Source organism: Candida parapsilosis, contig 005809 (assembly GCF_000182765.1).
Source record: "Candida parapsilosis strain CDC317 annotated contig 005809".
Taxonomy (NCBI): Eukaryota; Fungi; Ascomycota; class Pichiomycetes; order Serinales; family Debaryomycetaceae; genus Lodderomyces; species Lodderomyces parapsilosis.
The window spans coordinates 2,077,992-2,099,919 of NW_023503281.1; the positions used below are offsets into that span (position 1 = coordinate 2,077,992).

The 21,928-nt window shown below is 37.1% G+C and overlaps 6 protein-coding genes across 6 annotated transcripts; 4 read left to right on the plus strand and 2 right to left on the minus strand. All coding sequences in view use genetic code 12, as the record gives it.

The window, feature by feature from the left end:
* Positions 1-470: 470 nt before the first annotated feature.
* RPS8A (40S ribosomal protein eS8) lies at positions 471-1,082 on the minus strand (the record flags this gene model as incomplete). Its single annotated transcript, XM_036809905.1, has 1 exon — positions 471-1,082. The coding sequence occupies one exon, from the start codon at positions 1,080-1,082 to the stop codon at positions 471-473; it is 612 nt and encodes a 203-aa protein (XP_036666495.1).
* Positions 1,083-1,730: 648 nt separating this feature from the next.
* KTI11 (Kti11p) lies at positions 1,731-1,949 on the plus strand (the record flags this gene model as incomplete). Its single annotated transcript, XM_036809906.1, has 1 exon — positions 1,731-1,949. The coding sequence occupies one exon, from the start codon at positions 1,731-1,733 to the stop codon at positions 1,947-1,949; it is 219 nt and encodes a 72-aa protein (XP_036666496.1).
* Positions 1,950-8,990: 7,041 nt separating this feature from the next.
* CPAR2_209750 (uncharacterized protein) lies at positions 8,991-11,303 on the plus strand (the record flags this gene model as incomplete). Its single annotated transcript, XM_036809907.1, has 1 exon — positions 8,991-11,303. One exon carries the CDS (start codon positions 8,991-8,993, stop codon positions 11,301-11,303), a length of 2,313 nt encoding a protein of 770 aa, XP_036666497.1.
* Positions 11,304-11,875: 572 nt separating this feature from the next.
* On the plus strand, positions 11,876-14,860 carry VPS35 (retromer subunit; the record flags this gene model as incomplete). Its single annotated transcript, XM_036809908.1, has 1 exon — positions 11,876-14,860. One exon carries the CDS (start codon positions 11,876-11,878, stop codon positions 14,858-14,860), a length of 2,985 nt encoding a protein of 994 aa, XP_036666498.1.
* A 1,026-nt stretch (positions 14,861-15,886) lies between these two features.
* Positions 15,887-18,994, plus strand: PNG2 (Png2p; the record flags this gene model as incomplete). The annotated part of the gene is made up of 1 exon (XM_036809909.1): positions 15,887-18,994. The coding sequence occupies one exon, from the start codon at positions 15,887-15,889 to the stop codon at positions 18,992-18,994; it is 3,108 nt and encodes a 1,035-aa protein (XP_036666499.1).
* A 149-nt stretch (positions 18,995-19,143) lies between these two features.
* CNT (Cntp) lies at positions 19,144-21,021 on the minus strand (the record flags this gene model as incomplete). Its single annotated transcript, XM_036809910.1, has 1 exon — positions 19,144-21,021. One exon carries the CDS (start codon positions 21,019-21,021, stop codon positions 19,144-19,146), a length of 1,878 nt encoding a protein of 625 aa, XP_036666500.1.
* Positions 21,022-21,928: the final 907 nt, after the last annotated feature.

Genomic DNA, 21,928 nt, shown 5'->3' on the forward strand with positions numbered 1-21,928 from the left:
CACATGATGAATAAAATGTTTACACAGACCTGTACCGAGTGAATTGGCTACGGCCTTTTTTAACTCTGAAGGATAACGACATGCCTCTTCTGAAATTGAATCATTGATAATGATAAGTTTCAAATACTAATTGAGAGACAGATTTAGTATTGGCTGGTCCAAAATTGTATAGAATTGAATAAACAGTTTTGTTAAACGAATGAATTCGATGTAGATATGATTACCTCTGAATAGGAACGATTACAAAATTGTTGATCTATACATGGAATTTATGCAAATCGTTAAAATCTGCAATTGTTGACCCAGCACAAACCATCTAAAGCATCGAATTTTCATCCAATTCTACGATTTTCATGTTACACGTTAGTTTTAATATTTATTAACAGTTTGAACCTGAAAAAAAAAGAATGCTACATTTATTGTAAAATAACCCCATGAGTAAAATGACATAACCATTTCCACCGGACCATTTATTTCTTAGCAGTCAATCTTCTCAAGTAGAAAGCTAATTCTTCACCTTCCAAGATGTAACCATCACATCTTCCTGATTGACCAGGTCTTGATGAGATAACAGCGTATAATCTACCGGCACCGAATTGTGAGTCAACAGCAGCTTCAATAGTGGCGTTACCTGATCTGTTGGCCAATTTTCTTTCCACTTTTCTGGACTTTTTAACGTCAGCTACATCAGAAGCAACTGGCTGGTTCTTTTTCTTACCCAAAGTTCCACCATAGTGGTTTTCATACCATTGTCTAAATGGAGTGGCATCAATTTGAACAACAGCAGATTTGGTCAAAGTATTGGTTCTAACCAACTCGTTATTGGATGGATGGTAAACCACACCAGCAATTCTAGTTTTTCTTGAAACACCTTCTGAAGCCCATGAAAAGTTACCAGTTTCAATTCTCAAAGCTCTAAATTTTTGGTTACCACCTCTTGTTCTAACAGTGTGAATTCTCTTTGGTCCAATCTTGGTGTTGGCGGATTGTCTTCCTAATTCGAACTTTCTCTTCTTTCTGAATTGAGCTCTCTTAGCACCGGTGGCGCTTCTTTTGTGACGTGAATCTCTAGAAATACCCATGTTTACTAAAAAAAAGGGTTAGTATTGAGAACCAAGAGGAAGTACCAAGGGTTTTGTTGACAATGAAGCAGACAAAGCGAGCGTCTCGAGTTTATCATCGATAAGTTGATCATTTCCATGCGTTCTTTTCTCTCCGATTCTTTGACCTCTCAAACGTTGTGACGCTATGATCAATGTGATTCAAAAATGCCTCCTTCATTGTGCTTCTGTCTAGTAGCCCCATCTGATGTGCTTGAATAGTATCAACATACACTTCTATATCACTGATGTATTTGGTAAAAAAGAAGAATTCAAATGACAATTCCTAAGATTTGATAAAGCGAAAAATTTTTAATAAGCTGAAAAATTGTTTGTACGGGAGGGAGTGTGTAGTGTGCGAGTCGAGCAGCTACCCTCTCACTTTTAAGAAATCATTTGGTAGCAATTCATAAAAGCTGAGGTAGTGTGCGATTCAACAGAAAATATATTTCGCAAGCACCAAATGCGAGTTAGGGCTAAGCCCTAGTCAGATGACTTGTTCTTGAATTTCTTTTTGTTTTGTTTTAATCTCATCTCAAAAAAAGGTGCGTGTGATGATGATAAAGGGTCTGGGGACTGATATAGCATGTTTTGAGCGAAAATACCTGTTGACACAATAACACCTCAAATATGGAAACGATTTATGATGAGATAGAAATAGAAGATTTTACATTTGATCCTGTCACTCAGTTGTTTCAATACCCCTGTCCTTGTGGTGATCGGTTTGCCATTAGTATTGATGATTTACAAGATGGAGAGGATATTGCCGTTTGTCCAAGCTGCTCGTTGATGGTGAAAGTTATTTTTGAACCAGAGGATTTGCAAGAGTATTTGGATGAGATCAGTTGAGATCAGTTGAGGGTGTCAGTTCAAGCATGAATGTTGTAGCTGCAATGGGAAGGCAGCAAACCTTTTCACATTTTCAAGGATGAGTAAAACTCATGGGGGTTCCGCTATCATGAAGAGACAAAATTCTTCCACGCATTAGCTGGGCGTTGGTTCCTGGGTAGTGGATCCGTCAAAGGTTAGAAGTGGGGGATTGGGGTCGATGATATGTAATGTTGATTGCAATCATGTTGGCTTGTCGCACTCACAAACACCCACGGGGGTTATGCTGGCAATTGATAGTGTTTGTGATTTATCGCTCACATGGCATGCAAGCTATCAGACCAGACTGGAACCGCATGTGAATCTAACATTTTGCATGTGAAAGTTTGGTCGACTTCGTCGTGCAATCAAAGCAAAAAACAATGGCATATGGCATTGGAAATCAAGACCCAACATTTTAATCAATACAGTGTTTTTTACGTGTGATATATCTGGCATTGTTCGGAGTTAGAACTGTTTCATTTTTGTAACCACACGGGCTATATATATATATGTGTGTTAAACTGATTTATTGTGGGGAAGAAGCTATTTGGTTTTTTAATCGCCGTGCAGATGCCAAAGCCGTTGGTATTGGATTGTTTAAAATGCAAACTGAATACATGACTAGGATTCGATTATCAGGCTTGAAACAGTACGTTCGGTTGTGATTCCTTGTTTTTTTTTTTCACACAATAAGGAGATAAAGATGTTATTACCGATATTTTCAACTACCGTCCAATGTATGTATGCAATGGTTTGTCTATAGTAAAGCTCAAAAGTATAAAGTTAAATTTTTTTGAAAGTTTAATTGAAAATTGCAATGGTTTGTAGCGGCTCTAAAGATTTTCCAATGTTGAAGGAGCCGCTACCCCCTAAACTTCTTTTCTGTTACCGCTTTAAATGCACAAACGCTAAATTGTGTAGCTATTTGCGTTGTCATGTGAAATTTTCAAAGAAATTTAAACCATGTCATGGCTCATTGAGGAAATGGAGTTGAGGTAGATCTTCAATATCGAAGGACATAAATTTCGGTGGAGGTGGTCTGTGATTTTTTCAATTCAATTGGGCTTGCATGTGATGCTAGCGCGCCCAGCCTATGTTCAGAGAAAGAGGGGTTGTAAGACTTTGGATGGATTATGACAGAGTGTAACTACAGAGTCTTTGCCTGCTCCAGTTTATCAATAAAGGAGTAGATGTGGCTTAGTCATTAGGCCATAGTATCATTGATCAACAGGGATTGGTTCTAGTATCGGCTATAATGATACTAATAGCAAAACCTTGTCGGACTTGTTGAATGAAATGGGCTAAAACCTATTCTCTAATAAAGGTTAAAGTTGAAGTATGTATAGTGAGGAAACAATACGTAATGCAAGTCAATGCTTTACGTCAAATGCGGGGTAACGTTGAGAAGCAAAAAAAAAAAAGAGTTCCATTTTATTTTTGTGTGCCTTGTTTTTTTTTTATGATCTTCACTTAGGTTATTGTGTATTTTACGACCCAAAAACAAAAAGAGAATAGTGGTAACTGTTTCAGCTGAGAATTTTACTTAATCGCTTTTGTAAACTACTCCAACGTAGAACGAATAGTTTAAAAAAATCTAAAATAATAGGTGTTTGTGTTCCGTGGACGAATACTGATATAGAATAATGCAAAAAAAAAAGTTAATGGAATAGACAAGGGTTCGATTGCACACAGCACAAACGGCACAGAAAACGAAACTTTATCAGCAGCAATAATTCACGTAGTCGTGTACTTAACACTGGCACGTAGGTTGTGATTCATTGGGAACTTACTTTATTGAACGTAGCTTAAAGCTTATCAAAACCTCTTATTTGAAAATTTTAGAACAAAAGAAGCTCAACGTGAGCGGGGTAATAATGAGGAGAAAAAGAGACAAGTAGTTTTTTTTTTTTTTTTTCGAAATGTTTGCTCCCCCTTTGTTTGAAAGAGAAAATAATAAAATATATTAAAAAAAAACGATGACTAAATTGATAGCTTTCTGCCCCTATTGTTTTTTAAAACAATAGGAGGATTTTGTGCATAATGCAATCGATTTAGGTAAAATGTTTTAGAGATAGAGAATAAAAACAATAACTTCACTGCGGAAAGTATAATCTTTTTTTAAAGCAAACTGAATGGAGTGCGAAAGTGCGGAAAATAAGAAATCTATATTTGAAAAGAAGATGATAGCAAACACGTAGTTTCTGCTTGGAAACGATATAGATTTAGTTAGTAGGGCAGGTGAAAACGGGCGCTAAATTTAAACTTTGAATTATCGGTTTCTGTCGAAAAAGATAGATCACTAGGTAGGTTAAGAAATTGTGTTACGCACATTCTAAGAGCTCCAGCCAGAGCAGTAATAGCCGAAGAGTTTTGTCTTTTTGTATGTTTAACCCGCACGTTCAAAGCATACTAAAGTTACAAACGAAATAGTGATATGACTTCTTGCAGGTCATTGGCGAGGAGTGACAGGAGACATACCACAAAAGCATCAACGCGATTATTATTTTATGGTTATGAGAATATTTGCCTCGATTGAGTGAACGTTTTATGTTACAAAACACATTCAATAATATTTTTAATGAGATAAAGCCGATGAAAACATTAGGAAAAGAGAGCAAAAGAAGGCTCCTAACCCAACGCATCCAGTGTAAAACAAAAAGTGTATTGTTGTATCAGTAAGTAGGCTGTTGAAATGAAGACGTCAATGGTATTGCATCAACCCGCATAAACACCAAAGTGAACAAAGCACTTATTATCTTTTGTTCGAGATTTTATGCAAAAAAACTCATGCATGAAAATTGAATCGATATGAGTACTTTCGAGACTTCCTCTTATTGATGTAGAATGGGATATATGTCTATCATGTAATATTAACCAGGAGAAATTCGGAAGCACACTATCAAGTCAAAATTATGATATTGTTTTCCTTATCCCTTCATCCTTTAATGCGCGATAAAGAATGAATTTTTTATCCCGAGGTTGCAAATTGGAAAATGAAAAAATAAGACCCTTTTTGATTAGAGTATAGATATAACTTGAATGTTTAAGGGTTCACCATATTATGGGTATAGATGGAATCACATTAAATTGATGGTTAGATGTTTATAAACCATCGTACCAATGTGGTACCAAAAGCGGCTACTTTTTTAATCAACTCCCTTCAACCACAAGCACCACCATCAAACTAAACATTCAAGTCTATTGTTTGAAACACTCCATTCTCAAAAAAATCATGCCATAAACGTTTGATTGCTTCAAGAAGAAAACAAGAACAGACAAACACTACCTCAAGATGGGTTGTGTTTGAACTTTATTAAGCTATGTTTTAATATTTTACAACCGAACCAATACAATTAGGGAAAACAATAAATAAATAAACCATAATTTCAAAAACAGGGAAGGAATAACAATAAAATAGGGTAAACAACTGAATGCAAGTTTTCTGCCGCCTTTCATTATGATAAATATAGAAAACAAAAACAAAACAAGAACTGCAACAGCAAACAATGAGAATAATTGAAGTGTTCTGTATTCTATGTGTTCAAAAGCTGCGCAAAACGAACATCAGGCCATTTTAACCTTCAACCACGATCTTTGTGTCTTAAGTTCATACACTCGCGACACTTGCACCGAGTAAATTTTCATTCTGACTTTATTGCCTAGACCCTCGAGACAATAGGGCCGAAGGGACAAGTGCCACAAACTATTTAAATATATTCGCAAAACATTTTTTTTTTTGGTTGTGCCGCATTGATGAAAGGGAAGGCAATTAATAACGAGAAAAAGTTACAAAAATGATCCACAACAACAGCAACAACAAACAGTACATCGAAAACGAAACGCAACGTCAAAGTCGACTCAACGCAGATTGTGTTGCAGTGAGCTGCACAACGCAACCATATGCAACTAAAAAGAAAAGTAAGGGCTGATGCGTACTTTTTCTGTCACTGCCTCAGTAAAAACAGGAAACGCACAACCGTTCTTTTGTCAAGAAACAGTTTCTACGTCGAGATCGGTTTTGAATCTTCGGCCAAAGCCGAACAAGGCAAAAAAATACCATTGTATCAACTACGATGGTCGACATGGTTGTACGTTTGACTACCTTGGTTCAGCAGTAGTGAAGCTTTGTGCATATCCGTTTGAAACGAACAACACAACAAAAGCGGTAGACAGATGTCCATGCGTATACGAATCAAATCAAGAAATAGAGCGGTATTACAATAAAAACCTCGACAAAGAAATGACATTATGTGTGTGTCGCGTATAAACGTATGAGTCAATAAAGCTCATTCAATGTATGCTGGGTTTCTTAAGATGCTCCCTAAGATTGAAAATGAACTCTTTTGTTGGAGTGGTTAGTTTGTTTGTTGGCTAGTTGTAGACTTAATTCAAGTTTGTATTGTTCCGATATGAGCGCAAACGTTTGTACAAACTGAACACAAAATAAAGCCTGTTTTCTTGATTGTAAGATTTACTAGTGCGGTATGGATGTTTTTATCTAAAAAAGGCATAGCATATTTTCCAATCCTGTGTTTTGTGTAACAATTGGTTAATATAAATTTATAACAACGGGATGCTCATTACCGAGGCCGAAAAGGATCTCAGTTGCGTTTTATTTTTTTTTTTTCAACCGAAAACGTTCATTCAATGTGTGTACAAGATTTTATGACACATTTACGGGTGTAACATTGAGTTGGAGAGTAAGGCTGATTTGCGTGACGACTATCTTAACCCATTTGGAAGTGTGGGAGATGATGAAAGATTACAGAAGGTACTTTTTTTTTTTTTCGGCAACGGAGTGTGGTGTAGATTTTCTCGTATATCGAAATCTTTGTTTGCTTTGTGCATGGGGATTACGTTAGCTTAAGTAAACGTATAATGCATCAACAACAATAGGGCTTACACATGTGAGTATGTCAAGAGAACCAGCACAAAGGACAAGTTTGTGAAGGAATTCAACGACGATCCTTCTCGCTCCCTCTACCTCTTTCTTTGTTCCCGTCATCCTTCCAAGTTCCAACTTGGGTTGTTCTTTTTAAAACAATAGCAAATTCCGTTTCCATAATAAGTCGGAATGTTCAATTTCGTACTAACAAAAGGAACACTCCTCAATAAAACAACTCACTACTATACTCAAACTTCAATTGTTCTCTAACTTTTAATATCAAAGCCCCTAATTTCCGGTTACGAACTTACTTTTGCATCCTTCCCAAATGCGGTCTAGAAGCCATGGTCATTTCTACGTGGATAAAGTCAAAACGGTTTCTTTTGTTTTTTTTTTTAAATTATTTTTTGCTGCAGTTCGGAAGTGGGGGGATGTGGAGGAGTTCTTTTTTTATCCTTTTAGTCAGCCAACGGTTTACTGTTTTCCCTAAGAAATAATCCGAGCATCTCTCCTTCCTTTTTTTTTTGGCGCTTAATCAAAAGAAGAAAAAAAAATACTGACCTGAACATGCAAGGAAAAGCATAATGTCAGGATAAAAAACCGATGAAAAAGATCTGTTGCTATCCATCCACGTCATTATGCATTATATACATTGCCACACATATTTTTTTTTTCTGAAAGTACTAAATGCAGCTGAAAACAAAAAAACAAGGACGGTCACAAAAATGCAGCAGTTTTGCGAAGCTCTGAGTTACTTGACTCTTTTGCTTTTCCTTTTCCCTGCCTCACCAGATCCTCTCTCATTTAAGGGTCTTACCTAGTTTCAGTTTTATAGTCTAGACGGGATGACTTTTTATTGTATCTAATACGCAATCAAAGACGGGTATATTATCTACATCGAAGCTTCTTCTCCTCTTATTTTTTTTTTTTTTTTTGTTGCCAACCTTGCCTTCATCCGTCTGTTATACCCCTCGTTTCTCCTCTCTTGTCACATAAGGTTTCGCTTCTAACACGCCACTTTTTTTTGTTTCAAATCCTTCTCCTTTCCCCCCCCCCCCCCCCCATCCGCACTTGACCGTTTCGCCAAGGGGAAGACAACAATAAAGGGGTTTTTCTTCAACTATCTTTACATTTCTCGTTCCTGAGTGCATTAGCTAGCTTTGTTTCGATTTATCTTATATAGTTGGCACTGCAAGAAGACTTAGCAGTGGATCTGCCGCAAAGTATGTTTCTCGAGGGGGATCAATCTAGAGTGGTAGTGTCTATACTCAACTAACGCATTCACTTGACTTTGTAGTTGTACAAATGGCAATGCTACAACACCGCTACAATACAATAGATTCACTTATATAATACGAAAAACAATGTGACCACCCTCACACAGTGAAGCGCTACAAACATATTATCTGGTATCTTCGCCATGGCGGTTGTAAGAGACTGAGAGTGTAATGAATATAAGATATATGTGCTGTTTGTAGCTTACCCCTCTTGTCACTCATTTATTTAACTCCAGAAAGTGGTGGTGGTGTACATATGTACAGTTGAATATCAAAAGTACAAAAAGTAAGATGGCTTATTATATTTTTTTAGCTACGTTGGTTAGTGTTTATTGTTTTTGTAACTAATTAGATATTAAATCTAAATTCACACGGATTTAAAAAATAGATTAAACTCACACAAATAAGGCAACAAAACAGCCGACGATCACCAACTAGTAACAACAACTAACAACAATCACAAAAACCATCACCACCACAATATAAATAATTAATTAAAAAAAATAAAAATAAAAATGAAATAAAAAATAAAAAATAAAAATAAAAATAAAAATAAAAATAAAAAGAATAAAAAATTATTTTCTTAAAACTTTGTTTCAAAAAGGTCTATAAATATATATATACAGAGTACATTCAACAAAGTACTACTGCTAATTGAGTTCAGAAATACTAACCAAAAAACACATACATTGTACTAGATATCAAAGGAGCAGGCCTCTCTAACTACATGTACCACACATTTACACAGCACCGCAATACTACTACTACTACTTCTTTTCACTTTTACCTACTTAATACTTTAAAATTTACATATTCCATACTTCGTACAATATAACTTTTGAAACAAAATTACAACCAATGATTTACGACAAACCGACTGAATATCATTACTTACCACCACCTGGTCAATATCAACAACACCATCATCAAGAATCAGTGCAACAACAGCATTCACCTCAACACCTCCCACAACAGCTGCTAAAAGAGTATGGTGGTGGAAACACGACCACAACTACTGCAACAACAACAACAGGTGCTAGTTTCTTACCTTCAATTTCCCACCACACCACTCCTGTGTACCAACACCAAGTGGAAGCGTCACATTTAGAACAACCTATGTCATCTATTACACATTCTAATGCACAACCTTACCCTTATAACTACCAGCAAGCACAGGTGCAGCAGCAACAGCATCATTCATTTTATGCTCCTACTTCGCATGGAGCCACCTATCAATATACCCCCCTCCCGCATGCAAACAACTCATCTAATTTACCACCATCCTCGGTCAATGCAGGCGCCAACAACAACAATACCACAAATAGACGAGGCCCATGGTCACCAATGGAAGACAAAAGATTACTCGAACTTATATCGATGTATGGAGCCACAAATTGGGTTAGAATAGTCAACACTTTGGAAACACGTACACCAAAACAATGTCGTGAAAGGTATCATCAAAATTTAAAGCCAAGTCTTAATAGAGCACCTATCACTGTTGAGGAAGGTGAATTGATTGAAAAGTTGGTGGCTCAATACGGGAAAAAATGGGCTGAAATATCTCGTCATTTGAATGGAAGGTCAGATAATGCTATCAAAAATTGGTGGAATGGTGGTGCTAATAGGAGGAGAAGAGCCAGTTTGGCAACGTCTACCAGCAACAACAACAACAACAACAGCAATAGTAACTATAGTGGCAACGGATTGAATAAAGCAGACGAGTACATCGGACAACAGCAGAAGCCGCAACAGCTGCAACAACAACAACAACAACAGCAGCAGCAGCAGCAGCAATATCTGCATTTACCGGCACATATTGAAGGTGATCCAAAACCAAAAACTGCTTCCAATCTACCACTCCCCCCTCAACCGCAACCGCAAGAACAGACTCACAGCAAAGCCCTTCCAATGGGAATATCCTCAAGTTTATCCAGCTTAAATAATGCATCCATACCATCAGCTAATTCAACTACATTTGCTGGTGCAACACCAAATAGTACAGCTCGTATTACACACTTACCACAAATTTCGTTCAACACATCCATGTTTGGTGGTGATAACAAACAACAAAGAGACGCTCACAAGACATTGCCTAGCATCAATTCGTTTGCTGCTGGTAAGTCACCTTTACTTCCAGCATTATTAAGAAACAATGAAACCAGATCAGCTAGTTTTGATACCGGATCAACTGCTGTTGCTGCTACTGGTAGTGGAGCCAAGTCAGCGTTCCCACCGACTACCTTACCACCAATATCTCACAGCAACAAGAGACGATTAATTGATGATCCTTCCAATTTCACCAATCGTCGTCACTCTAGTGCTCATGCTATGTTGATGCAAGCACATGTCAATGGATCACATTCGAACTTGGCTCATGGTTTCTATAACAACTCACCAAAACATGCACCGGTGCATGCCCAAAGTGGCAACGTGTCGCCATCATCGTATCATGGTTCTCCATTGATGTCGGGGTCACTTGGCTCAAGAAATAATTCAGTAACGCATTTTGAATTGCTCAATAACAATAATTATCCTCATGGCCAAAACCATCATCATCAACACAACAATGGTGACAATATTTCATCAATGCGAGGCATCACATCGTCTCCCAACTCGACTACAAACAGTCTATCATCAAGACGCTCAAGTTCAATTGTGTCTGACATGGCCCCTCACTCATCGATTGGTAGTAAATTCGGTGCTGACTATTACAATAGCAACAACAATGGCAACACACATAGACGAAACTTGTCACAAAATTCTTCATTCAACTCCCCCTTGCTTACTCCATCAACGAGGTTTTCCATTTCATCAACTACCTCACTAATGAATCACCAATTGACAACAACTACATCATCGCCTGTTCATAAATCGCATGATTACTACTCCAAGAATCGAAGTGGTAGTGTTTTAGTTACTGGTAACATCAATGCATTACAAGAAGAAGAGCACAAGCGAGAAAGGCGAAGTGTTGGTGACAGAAGTGGTGACGGAAGTAGCAACGACAACGATGATGATGATGTGCAAATGAGTGATGGAAAAAGAAGGAGTATTGATGATAATGATGCAACCCCAAAGCTTTCCAATGATCAACATGCAAATGCCCATGAGACCACCAAATCACCTGGATCAGAAACTAGAAAAATGTCGGTAGCTGCCTTACTTGATTAAGCGCAAACGTCTTTGTTGATTTTTCGTTGTAGCTTTAGCATTTTAGGTATGATTCAAGGCCGAATTGTATTTCTTAAAGTCTGATGAAAGTATTGATTACTTGCATCACTCGTATACAACTGTAATTTTCTTCTTTCTTTTTTAATCACAGAGAACAATTTAATAATAACAATGCTTCACTTCATAATCTCTACTTTAACGTCCTACTTCTCTCAACATTCTTGTGTACGCTGTAATCTGTGAACAGTTAGATCGGTTCTAAAAATACGCGCTATCAGTCGGTGCTTACTCTTTTTACATCTTTGAACGGCCTCAACTATATGTGGTCAACCTCTATTCATAATATCAAAAAGAAGATCACTCGCCTCTATGGCCCAGTCTTTGACTAAGATGTTTGCTTCTTTTCTCCGGTCAGAATAATTGTGATCATTTGGTGATCATTGTGTACTGTCGCACACTTAATAACCAACACCCAAAAGAAAAAAGTGACAGCCGAAATCAACACGTCAAAGACTAAAACGACACAGAATTCAACCTTCCCTTCTTCTCTCCCCACTAGTTTTACATCAGCCATGGTAATCAGCAAATCAGAACAAGAATCGATCCTTAATAGATGCAGCAACAACATCAAGCATCAACTGAAGCTAATGAAGTCCCACCTTGATGAATATAAACTACTTCCAGCATTGAAGAATTGCTCAAATTTCTTGAATGAGTTACGTGTAAGTCAATTGACTCCGAAACAGTATTATGAGATATACATGATGGTATTTGACTCCTTGGAAGTGCTTAGTGGATACTTGGTTAGTAATAATAAACCACAAGGTAAGAAGAAAAAGAGTGAGGACGGCAACACCCAAAACGTCGACAATGAGGTGAATAACGATGAGGTTACCGATGATACGGTGTCTTCATCTAAAACGAATGCTTTCCTTGCTGATTTATATGAGATTGTTCAGTATGCGGGCAACATTGTACCACGATTGTACATGATGATAGTTGTCGGTACAACCTATATGACATTGCCAGGAGCGCCAACCAAGGATTTGATGAAGGATATGATTGAAATGTGTCATGGAGTTCAACATCCAATCCGAGGATTATTCTTGCGTTATTACTTATCTCAACGTACGAAGAATTCACTACCTTTTAATACAAGGACTGATTTCAAAGAAACGGTTGATTTCTTGATCACCAATTTTATTGAAATGAATAAATTATGGGTACGATTACAACATCAAGGTCATTCATCAGAGAGGGAAATCCGATACAATGAACGTAAAGAATTGAAAATTCTTGTAGGGTCGAATTTGGTCCGATTAAGTCAAATAATTGATGATTATGATTCTCAAGCTGCTGGAGATGACGACTATTCAGCCATTCAGTTTTATCAAGATACAGTTTTTCCTACAATCACTGAACAAATTATTCAGTGTCGTGATCATTTGGCACAAACTTATCTTGTTGATGTATTGATTCAAATTTTTCCTGATGAATTTCATTTCGCAACATTGGAGAAATTGTTGAATCAAGTGTTTGTTAATTTGCATCCATTATTGAACAAGAGTGAGTTGGTGAATACATTGATTGAGAAATTCATCACATATAATAAGTTTGCCAATGACTCAACAACCGATGTGGTTAGAGGTGAGGGTCCTAGAGCGGAAGCAGACGGTGGTGGCGGTGCTGTAGTGGGTGACCTGACAGTTGATGTGAATTCGTTGTTTAACACGTTTTGGCAATTTTACCTCAATTTGAATGAATCGGAATCTGATTTATCTTTACAAGAACATGCCAAATTACTTGAATCGTTTATCAAATTATCATTGACTTTTGATCCATCAAGTTTTGAGAATCTTGACGTCATTTATAAATATGCGGCTCAGAACTTAATTGATGATGGAAATGAACAACAACAACAGTTGTTGGTGCAACTACTTGGCGAATCAATCAATCACTTCACTTCCATTAAGACATTGTTGACATTGAGTAATTATTTTGCGTTTTTCAGCAAATTGAATGCAAATTTACAAAAACAAATTGCCATAATCATTATTGACCAAATCTTGTCAATACTGGAGCAACAACAACAACAACAACAGCAGCAGCATGACGGAGAAGCAACCGGGGAACAGAGATACTACACCAATATTGATGAAATTGATGGTATTTTCAAGTATATGTTAGTTTTGATCAAACTAACACCGACTAATCTCGATACTGCTCAAGATTTGGGAATCACCAAGACTGTTAAAATCAACAGTGGTGAGAAGCTAGTGACGTTGGAGTTTCTTGAAATACAAGAGAAATTGAATAAATTGTTACTGTTGATTGAGAACCCTAATGATCCTAAACTGGTTATTGCCAATTTGTTCTATTTGCGAAAGAAATACTTGAATAAGAATTTTCAAAGTTTGATGTTCACTTACCCTGCATTGATTGATCGGATATTGTTTAAGTTGAAACTAGTTGGGTATATTCACTTACAAAGCCAAAGGCAACGTAAGTTGCAGAAAAAGGAAGCATCCACAACTACTGATGATGATGATGATGATGATGATGATGATGATGGCAGTGATGAAGCGAATCGTTATCTTGTGTCCAATTTCAAAAACCTCTCAGTGATTATTGAAGAGATGTATCAAATTCATGGTGAATATTCATCCGAATTGATATTGAGGAAATACCTCGATGTGGCAATGGTTTCAGATCAATTAAAATTGAATTCGATTACATTGGAGGTGTTTAACCAATGCTTTGTCATATATGAAGAACATTTGATTGTATTATCACAACCGTACAAGTCAAGAAATGACCCATCTGCCATTGGCGGTTTCAGTGGTGGGTTTTCAGTTGCATTGCAATCGATTTTATCAATTGCTAATACATTGATTAGAACTAGGTATCTACCTAGAAGTGATTATGAGGATTTGATTGTTAAATTGACATTGTATGGAAGTAAATTGTTAAAGAAACAAGATGCGTGTCGTGCTATTTACTCCTGTGCTCATTTGTTCTGGTGGAGTGAGAATTTGTTGTCACTGAATGAAGAATCACCAACTGTAATAGATGAGACTGGAGTGAAGGATACAGAAGAGAGTGAAGCTGGCAAGGAAAAGAGCAAAGAGAGAGAAGAGAGTAAACAGGAAAACACTGACAGTGGAGCTACGGCAACACCAAAGTTGTATCGTGAACCAAAACGAGTTTTGGAATGCATTCAAAAATCACTTCGACTTGCTGATTCAATAATAGATCCATACATTAGTCTTCAATTGTTTATTGAAATTCTAAATCAAGCATTAACATTTCACACTTATGGTAATGAATTGATTAATAACAAGTTTATTAGTGGCTTGATTAACCTTGTGAGGACAAATATGGATAACATGCGTGATCAGGATTTGGTAAATACTGAAGAGGTTGCAGGAGGAGCTACAAGCGGAACGAGTGCTGCTGCCAATGGTGAAGATAATGAAGAGGATGTCGAACTGAAGTTGTTTAAACAAAGTCAAGTGTTTTTCAATCAGACTTTACAACAAATAAATCTATATGGGTAAAAAAGTGTACAGAAAAACGGAACTTGAGATTAGCGGCGTTTGTAGTGCGGAACATAGGTATCACAATATTGAAGTAGTGGCATAAAGAATTGATAAATAAAAGGCTCTCCGTTCAAATGCCGAAAAGTGCGGGAAATTTCACCTCCGGTGATTGAAAAGTTAAATTTACTATTTTTTCTGTGGCTTTGAAAGTGGTGTGTTACATATATTTCTGAGCCTTGTTTTCGGGTTAGTGTTGTAGCCAATCAACGGATGCGAATGTCCTCAACTGTACAATGTTAACCGGTAATCCTTGTCGAATGATGGATAAGCGTCCTTTAGCGGGTTTGAGAAGAGTCGCTGAAATATACCATTCTTTACTGTTGTGTAAGGAGAAATTAATGAGGAAATCTCAACTGGTTAACAAACAAGAGTGAAGCAAATGTGTACATCCAATAGTATGTTCACAACACGATTACTTTTGGTCATTGAGGTGTTAAAGTGTTTATGATTTCTGTGCTTTATGCATTTACACATTTTTTTATGTTTCCACAAGGCTTTCTTGAGGCGAGCACAAAAGAATTCCAAAGCTCTGCAGAAGGCTTTGTTTTTGTCAATGGGCAACCAAAAAAAGAAGGGCTTTTTCTTGATCACACTTGCTTGTGGTACTTGTGGTACTCGTGGTACTTGTGGTACTTGTGGTACTCGTGGTACTCGTGGTACTTGTGGTACTTGTGGTACTTGTGTTTAGCCATAGAGTGTAGTGGTTTTTATCCAATAGTACACTACTACTATTATTATTATTATATGCAGGTGATATAAAAAAAGAGCAAGAAATCTAAGAGAAATTGTGGCGTATGGTACTGCATGGAATATAATACTCCTTTTTTCTAAAGGAGTTATGGATATATATATATATATATATATATATGTATATACAAAAGTGTCACGTCATGTCTCACATCAGGAAAAGATTGTCAAAGAGCAAACCAAAAATTTACTACTTCTTAATAACTATTACTTTACAGCTCAATAGAGAAGGTTAGTATGCTGGTTAATACTAATAACAAGGTCAGTGATGACTCTAATCAGGAATCATTACCACCAAGATATTCCATTGAAACAGACAATTATACCACTGACAATGAAGAGAAACAACACTTGATCAACGACAACAAGAACGACGCAGAAGAAGATGATGAGTGGGCTGATGTCGATTCATATGCCGACGAAAAGAAGAAGTTGAAGGAACAAGATGAATTGGACTTGGAAGCAAACGTCAAAAGATCACCCCCTTCAAGTTTCAATAAAATTCCACTTGTTGTGATTGCTACACTTATCATTGTTGGCTTTACTTTGTATCAAGCTTTCGGGTTTTATCAATCAACTAAATCATCGACAAGTACTACACCAGAAGACATTGTTGCACTGATGAATGGACATAAAATTCCTCATCCTCATTCTTATTTCAGAAATCTTTGGGAAAATGTGCAACAACAACAACAGGATGGTGGTGATGAGCAAGTCGATTCTTCATCGAAGAAGCCAAAGGAAATTATTGAAGTAACTAATCCATTTGTTCCTAGTCCAAGATATGGCAAACCGGTATACAAGACAATCTTGCTCAACCATACATTTGCTAATTCTTATAACCATCCCAAATCAGTTAAGTTTTCCATCCCTTCAAAACACAAGTTTAATAAAGTTGTACTTACTTTATTTACTGAAGTTGATGGTGTTCAATATGACAGATTGGGAAACATCTTTATTAACGGTGTACAAGTTTGGAGAACATCAACAATTGAACCAGGCAAACAAAAAGTTTTCAGTATTTTCAACAAAGATGTTTCCAAATATGCCAAGTTGTTTGAAGGCGATGATAATGAAGTATTATTTGAATTAAATAATATTGTCAACAATAGATTAACTGGTGCTTTCAATGTTACTTTGGGTGCTCTGTTTTACGATGTTGATTATGACAAGCATCATAAACATCACGATGATAAGAAACCAGATGGTGATAAGGACCATGGCGATGCTGTAAGTGAAGCAGATCATCAAGGTGTATTTGAATTTGATTATCTTAAACCTCAGCATGGTTGTGCTGGTAGAGGAAGAGTAAGCATGGTACATAATGGAAAACAATCACATGAAGATTCAGGTTCCAATTCTTACTCCGATTCTGATTCTGATTCTGATTCCGATTCCGATTCCGATTCCGATTCCGATTCTGATCCCGACAATGAAAATGAAAAGCACAAACAGGAAAAGCATCACGAATTTGATTTTGCTCATGACACAAAAAAGTGGAAACATGGTTTTAGGGTAGGAACTACTAAACATCAAGGAAAGGAGGAAGAAGAGCATCGTGGGGAAGAAAAGCAAGGACAGGATGACTCTGAGCCTTCTGATAAACAAAAACGCCCTATTTATTCAAAGAAGCCAAAACATCCTAAGCATCCTAAGCATCCTAAGCATCCAAAAGAGCCTAAACCACCACACGGACATCCACCACCACCACCCAATAGGTATAGTCATCTTTTCAAGATTAACAAACCAGCAGATGCAGTTCACCCTTTGACGGTTGCCAAAAAGGGTGAAGCACCAGTCGAATACCTTTCTTCCAAAAGACTTGCTGTGAAATTACCCAAGGTTGCTAGAAATACCACTCGTTTACAACTTTCCGTATTCACATCTGGTAATGCAGCTGAAGAATTTTGGTATACCAATGTTCTTGATAAATTTAAGGATATCTTTGAAGATGAAGGTAATGAATTTATTGGTAAAGGTCCACTTAGAATTGTTAACGTTTACTTCAATGGGGAAAAGATTGCTGCTCAGACTCCAGAGCCAGTGATTTTCACTGGTGGAATTTCACCAGCATTGTGGAGTCCAATTGTTTCAAACTCAGCTTTTGATGTACCATCAATTGATGTTGATGTCACTCCATTGTTACCATTCCTTTGGGAACATCAGGGTTTGGGTGAGCAAACATTGGAACTTGAAGTCAGTAATGGATTGGGTGAAGTAGGCATCACAAATTATACATCCGTTAATAGCGACTGGATTACTTCGGCTAATTTGTTGGCTTATGAACACCCTGATGTTGTTGGCTCTTCTGGTGCTTTGATCAATGTTGATCATCAAAATAGAGCTAGTGCTATTCCAATTGCAATTCCATTCACTCATTCGTTCCAACAGATTGTTAATGGTATCTTTTCAGCACAACTTGTTAGTACATTGAGCTTCAAGTTGAAAGGTGGCAAGATTTTAAACACGACATTTAGCTCTTATTCAAAGGGTGAAATTTCCAACATTCAACATTATGGAAGAGATGGAGATTCACAAGCTCTTGTTCATGTGGGCCATTCATCGAGCTCTTTTATTATTACAAATAATGACAAGCCTGAGGTCCCACCCGAGCCAAAATCGGCACTTGTTGGAGTCAGACATCACAAGAAGCATGAGTTGCCCTTCAACACAATCCACACTATAAACACGTCTTATAGTTATCCATTGATTTTATCCACCAATTTGAAGCACAAGGAAATTGGTAATGAAGGTGATTATGAAATTGAATTTGATGTTGGAATTGTTGACACCAAGAGTTTAGAAATGAACTTTGATGGAAAGTTTGGTCATATCGAAGTCAAGCAAAAGCAAAACGGTACCTCGACATTTTTCTTGTCAAGTAAAGGCAACCACGGATTTGGTAGTTTGACTGCTAAGTTTAAGGAGGAAGTTGAATTTGGATCATTCAAGAAAGGTTTAGCTAGAAGAGTTGATGCTATCAATGGAACCATTGTGCATGAGGGTATTCATATTGGTCCCGATGGTTTGAAGCAAGCTAGAGTTGGTAGATACGGTAAACATGGTAAACATGCGAAGCATGCAAATCATTCCAAGCATGTTGGTGCAAGAAAGCATCAACATCAGAAATCGTCCATTTTGGAATCGATTCGTCGTATTGTTGCCGATTGGAAGGCTTGTCATCGTCATGCAAGTGACCCTATTCGTGAACTAGTTGCCACATATAAACAAAGTGGATTCAACGATAAACTTGCTGGCTTGACTGATCAAGTGATCTCGTCATTGATCAAGTACAAGCACAAGGGGCTAGATTATGTTGCTGCTGTGAAGCATGGCCAAAACTAAGTTACCCCAGGCCGAAATTAGTTTTTAGTTTCAACTTTATTTTTCATTTACATTTACAGATTTTATAGTTTACAACAGAGGTTTGAGTTTTCGATATCATCATTTTTTTCACATTCGTCATTAGAAGAAACTTCGTATGTCGCCTTGATCTAATTTATAAAATTTTTCAAGTCATGCAAAACCATTCCTGAAATTGCTGCTGAAGTAAGGGTAGCAATACCACCACAAAATAACGCTGATATGATATTTTGCGAGATATCTTTTGCTCTTGAATTATTAGTCAACGTATTCAATACCCCCAAGGTGATACCCAAACTACCCAAATTTGCAAACCCACAACAAGCATAAGTAGCAATCAATGTACCTCTAGGTGACAATTGATTATATGGGGCTTCATTGATCAACAAATTGTAAGCAACGTATTCATTTTGAACAAATTTGTAAGCAATCAATTTAGTAACCAACAAAATCTCATTTCTTGGGGTACCTAAAAGGAACCCAATGGGGTAAAATAAATATGACAACATGAGTTCCAAAGATAACTCATGAATGTTCCAGTAGTTTCCAAACCATGTCAAGATACCATTGCACAAGGCAACAAGGGCAATAATACACATACATTGAATCATCATGGTTCCAGCAATCTTCAACCCCAAAGTTGCACCATTGGAAAAAGCTTGCAACACATTTTGGGGCTTGTCTAAATCTTCTTCGCCGTCTATATCTTTATCATTGGTGATCATAACTTTCCCGTTGGATACAGGTACATCAGTTTCGGGGAACCTCATTTTGGATACTGCTAAAGATGCCGGAATCGACATTACACAGGAACTAACCAATGCTTGTGGATTCAACCCTAATCCAATATACCCCACCAATACAGCACCGGAAATTGTTGAGAACCCCGAAGTCATAACTTGATGCAACTCCGCTTTCGTTAAATAAGGCATAAGTTCTTTGATCAAAATTGCCGATTCACCGATCCCAATAAAAGGCGAAGCAGCAGCTGTCATTGCTTCAGCACCTGATACTCGCAATGACCAGAAAAAGAAGAATGCAAATTTACGAATTCCCCATTGAATAACACCAAAGTAGTACCAAATGTGAACAAAAGCGACAAAGAAAGCCACTGATGGTAAAACTGTGAAAAAGAACCATGGTTTATTCGCAATATCTTGATTAGTTAAGAATGCCACACCATCTTTAGCAAAACCCAACAACTCTCTAGCTAATGTTGAAATGAAATTAAATACATCAAACCCACATTTGGTTCTCAACACAAATAACGCCACGATATACTGCATTAAGAACCCACCAATCACCGTATTCCATTGAATCCGTTTTGGGTTTTTCGAAGTTACAAATAATCCAAAAATGGCAACCAAACAACCAAAAAATGATACAGCACGATCAGGTCTTTTGGAGAAATCAGTTTCTGTGGGGATAAAAGTACCCAACAATACAACAGCAATAACAATGGTTGCCCCAGCTAATAATCGTTGATAGCGTTGTGGGAACAATTTAGTGTATATAATATCACAACAAAAATCCCAAACATATTTAACTTGTTTTAAACACCAGGGTAATATCCGACAGTGCCATGTTATTAAACGAACCATAATCATCCCCCATAACACAGTGGGGATCAACCATTGATGACGATGCTTCTTTTGAATAACGATTGATAACCACCATGATGTGAAGAAGCATCCTAAAAAAATTTGAAATGCGATTTTATACCAAGGAAATTTCAACTTGAATCGTTGCCAATATGAAAGATGACTTTTGGGGTTAGTGGTTGTTGTGTTTGTGTTGGCTTCGAGTTGTGCATTGTCGTATTCACTTATCTCTTTTGATAATTCATCAGTGGTTGCATTTTCTTCAGTAATGTACTTTTCGGTCTTGTTGTACTCGAGATCAGATGATGGAGATTGTTGAGTCTTGTGCGTGTGACTTGGATCATTCGAGTTTACTTCGACTATCGAGCTGGTTGGACGTATGGCATTGCTATCGTATGGATTTGACATTTCTTCCAGCTAGTTCTTCTGACTGCAAAAGAAATAATATGGAACCTGTTGCTTACTTATTATTCAATGAAACTTTTACCTTTTGGTTTGATAAAAGTTAATGGACAGATTGTATGTACGATTTATAGTTGTGACTTAACAAGTAATATGACATGGATGTTGACCACTGTAAATACCTCAAGAGCTCTTCTATCTAGAGATAGGGGGGGAGAAAGAAAGAGAAAGAGAATTCAAACAAGATAGATAAAAGAGTATGAAAATAAAATTTAAAATTCTTTCTTCCCAATAAAGATAAGAGGAGTAGGTTTTAGTGATGGGATTCTTTGAAAAATTTCATTGCTAAAACAATGTATTACGGCGTATTGTGAAGTAAGAAAATGTCATTTTTTCAATGCCTTATACCAAAGTTAATCCGAAGGGCATTAAAAGCAGTTACAAAAATGAAATTCCTTAAAACAACAAAAAAAAAAAAAAAAAAAGAAATTTAAGCTATGGAAATGACATCAGGACCAAGCACCGAAAAGGAAAAAAAAAAAAAAGAAAAAAGGTTTAGTAGCGGGTGCTTTCACTTAGACAAGTCTAGGATCATGGTGTGCTCAAAATGCCGTTCCCCATGTATCAAGTAGGTCTGGAACCATGTGGTATAAACTTCGTTCATTTCCTTGCTCAATGTTTTTTATATTTCCCGCTCGCCGCGGTCCCTTCTACAAGGTTTCAATTTTTTTTCCGTGACAAGAATAGGACCGCCGCCGTGTCTCTTTCAATCAAGAAAAAATTTGAAGCTAGTTTCCTCTTTTTTTTTTTTTTTCTTGGAAAGTTTTGTCAAGTGAATTTCAACTGTATCTTGTCTTAAAATATGGCCCCTTTCTCCCCGCCCACAAATATGTTTTGCCCGTGCGTATCGATT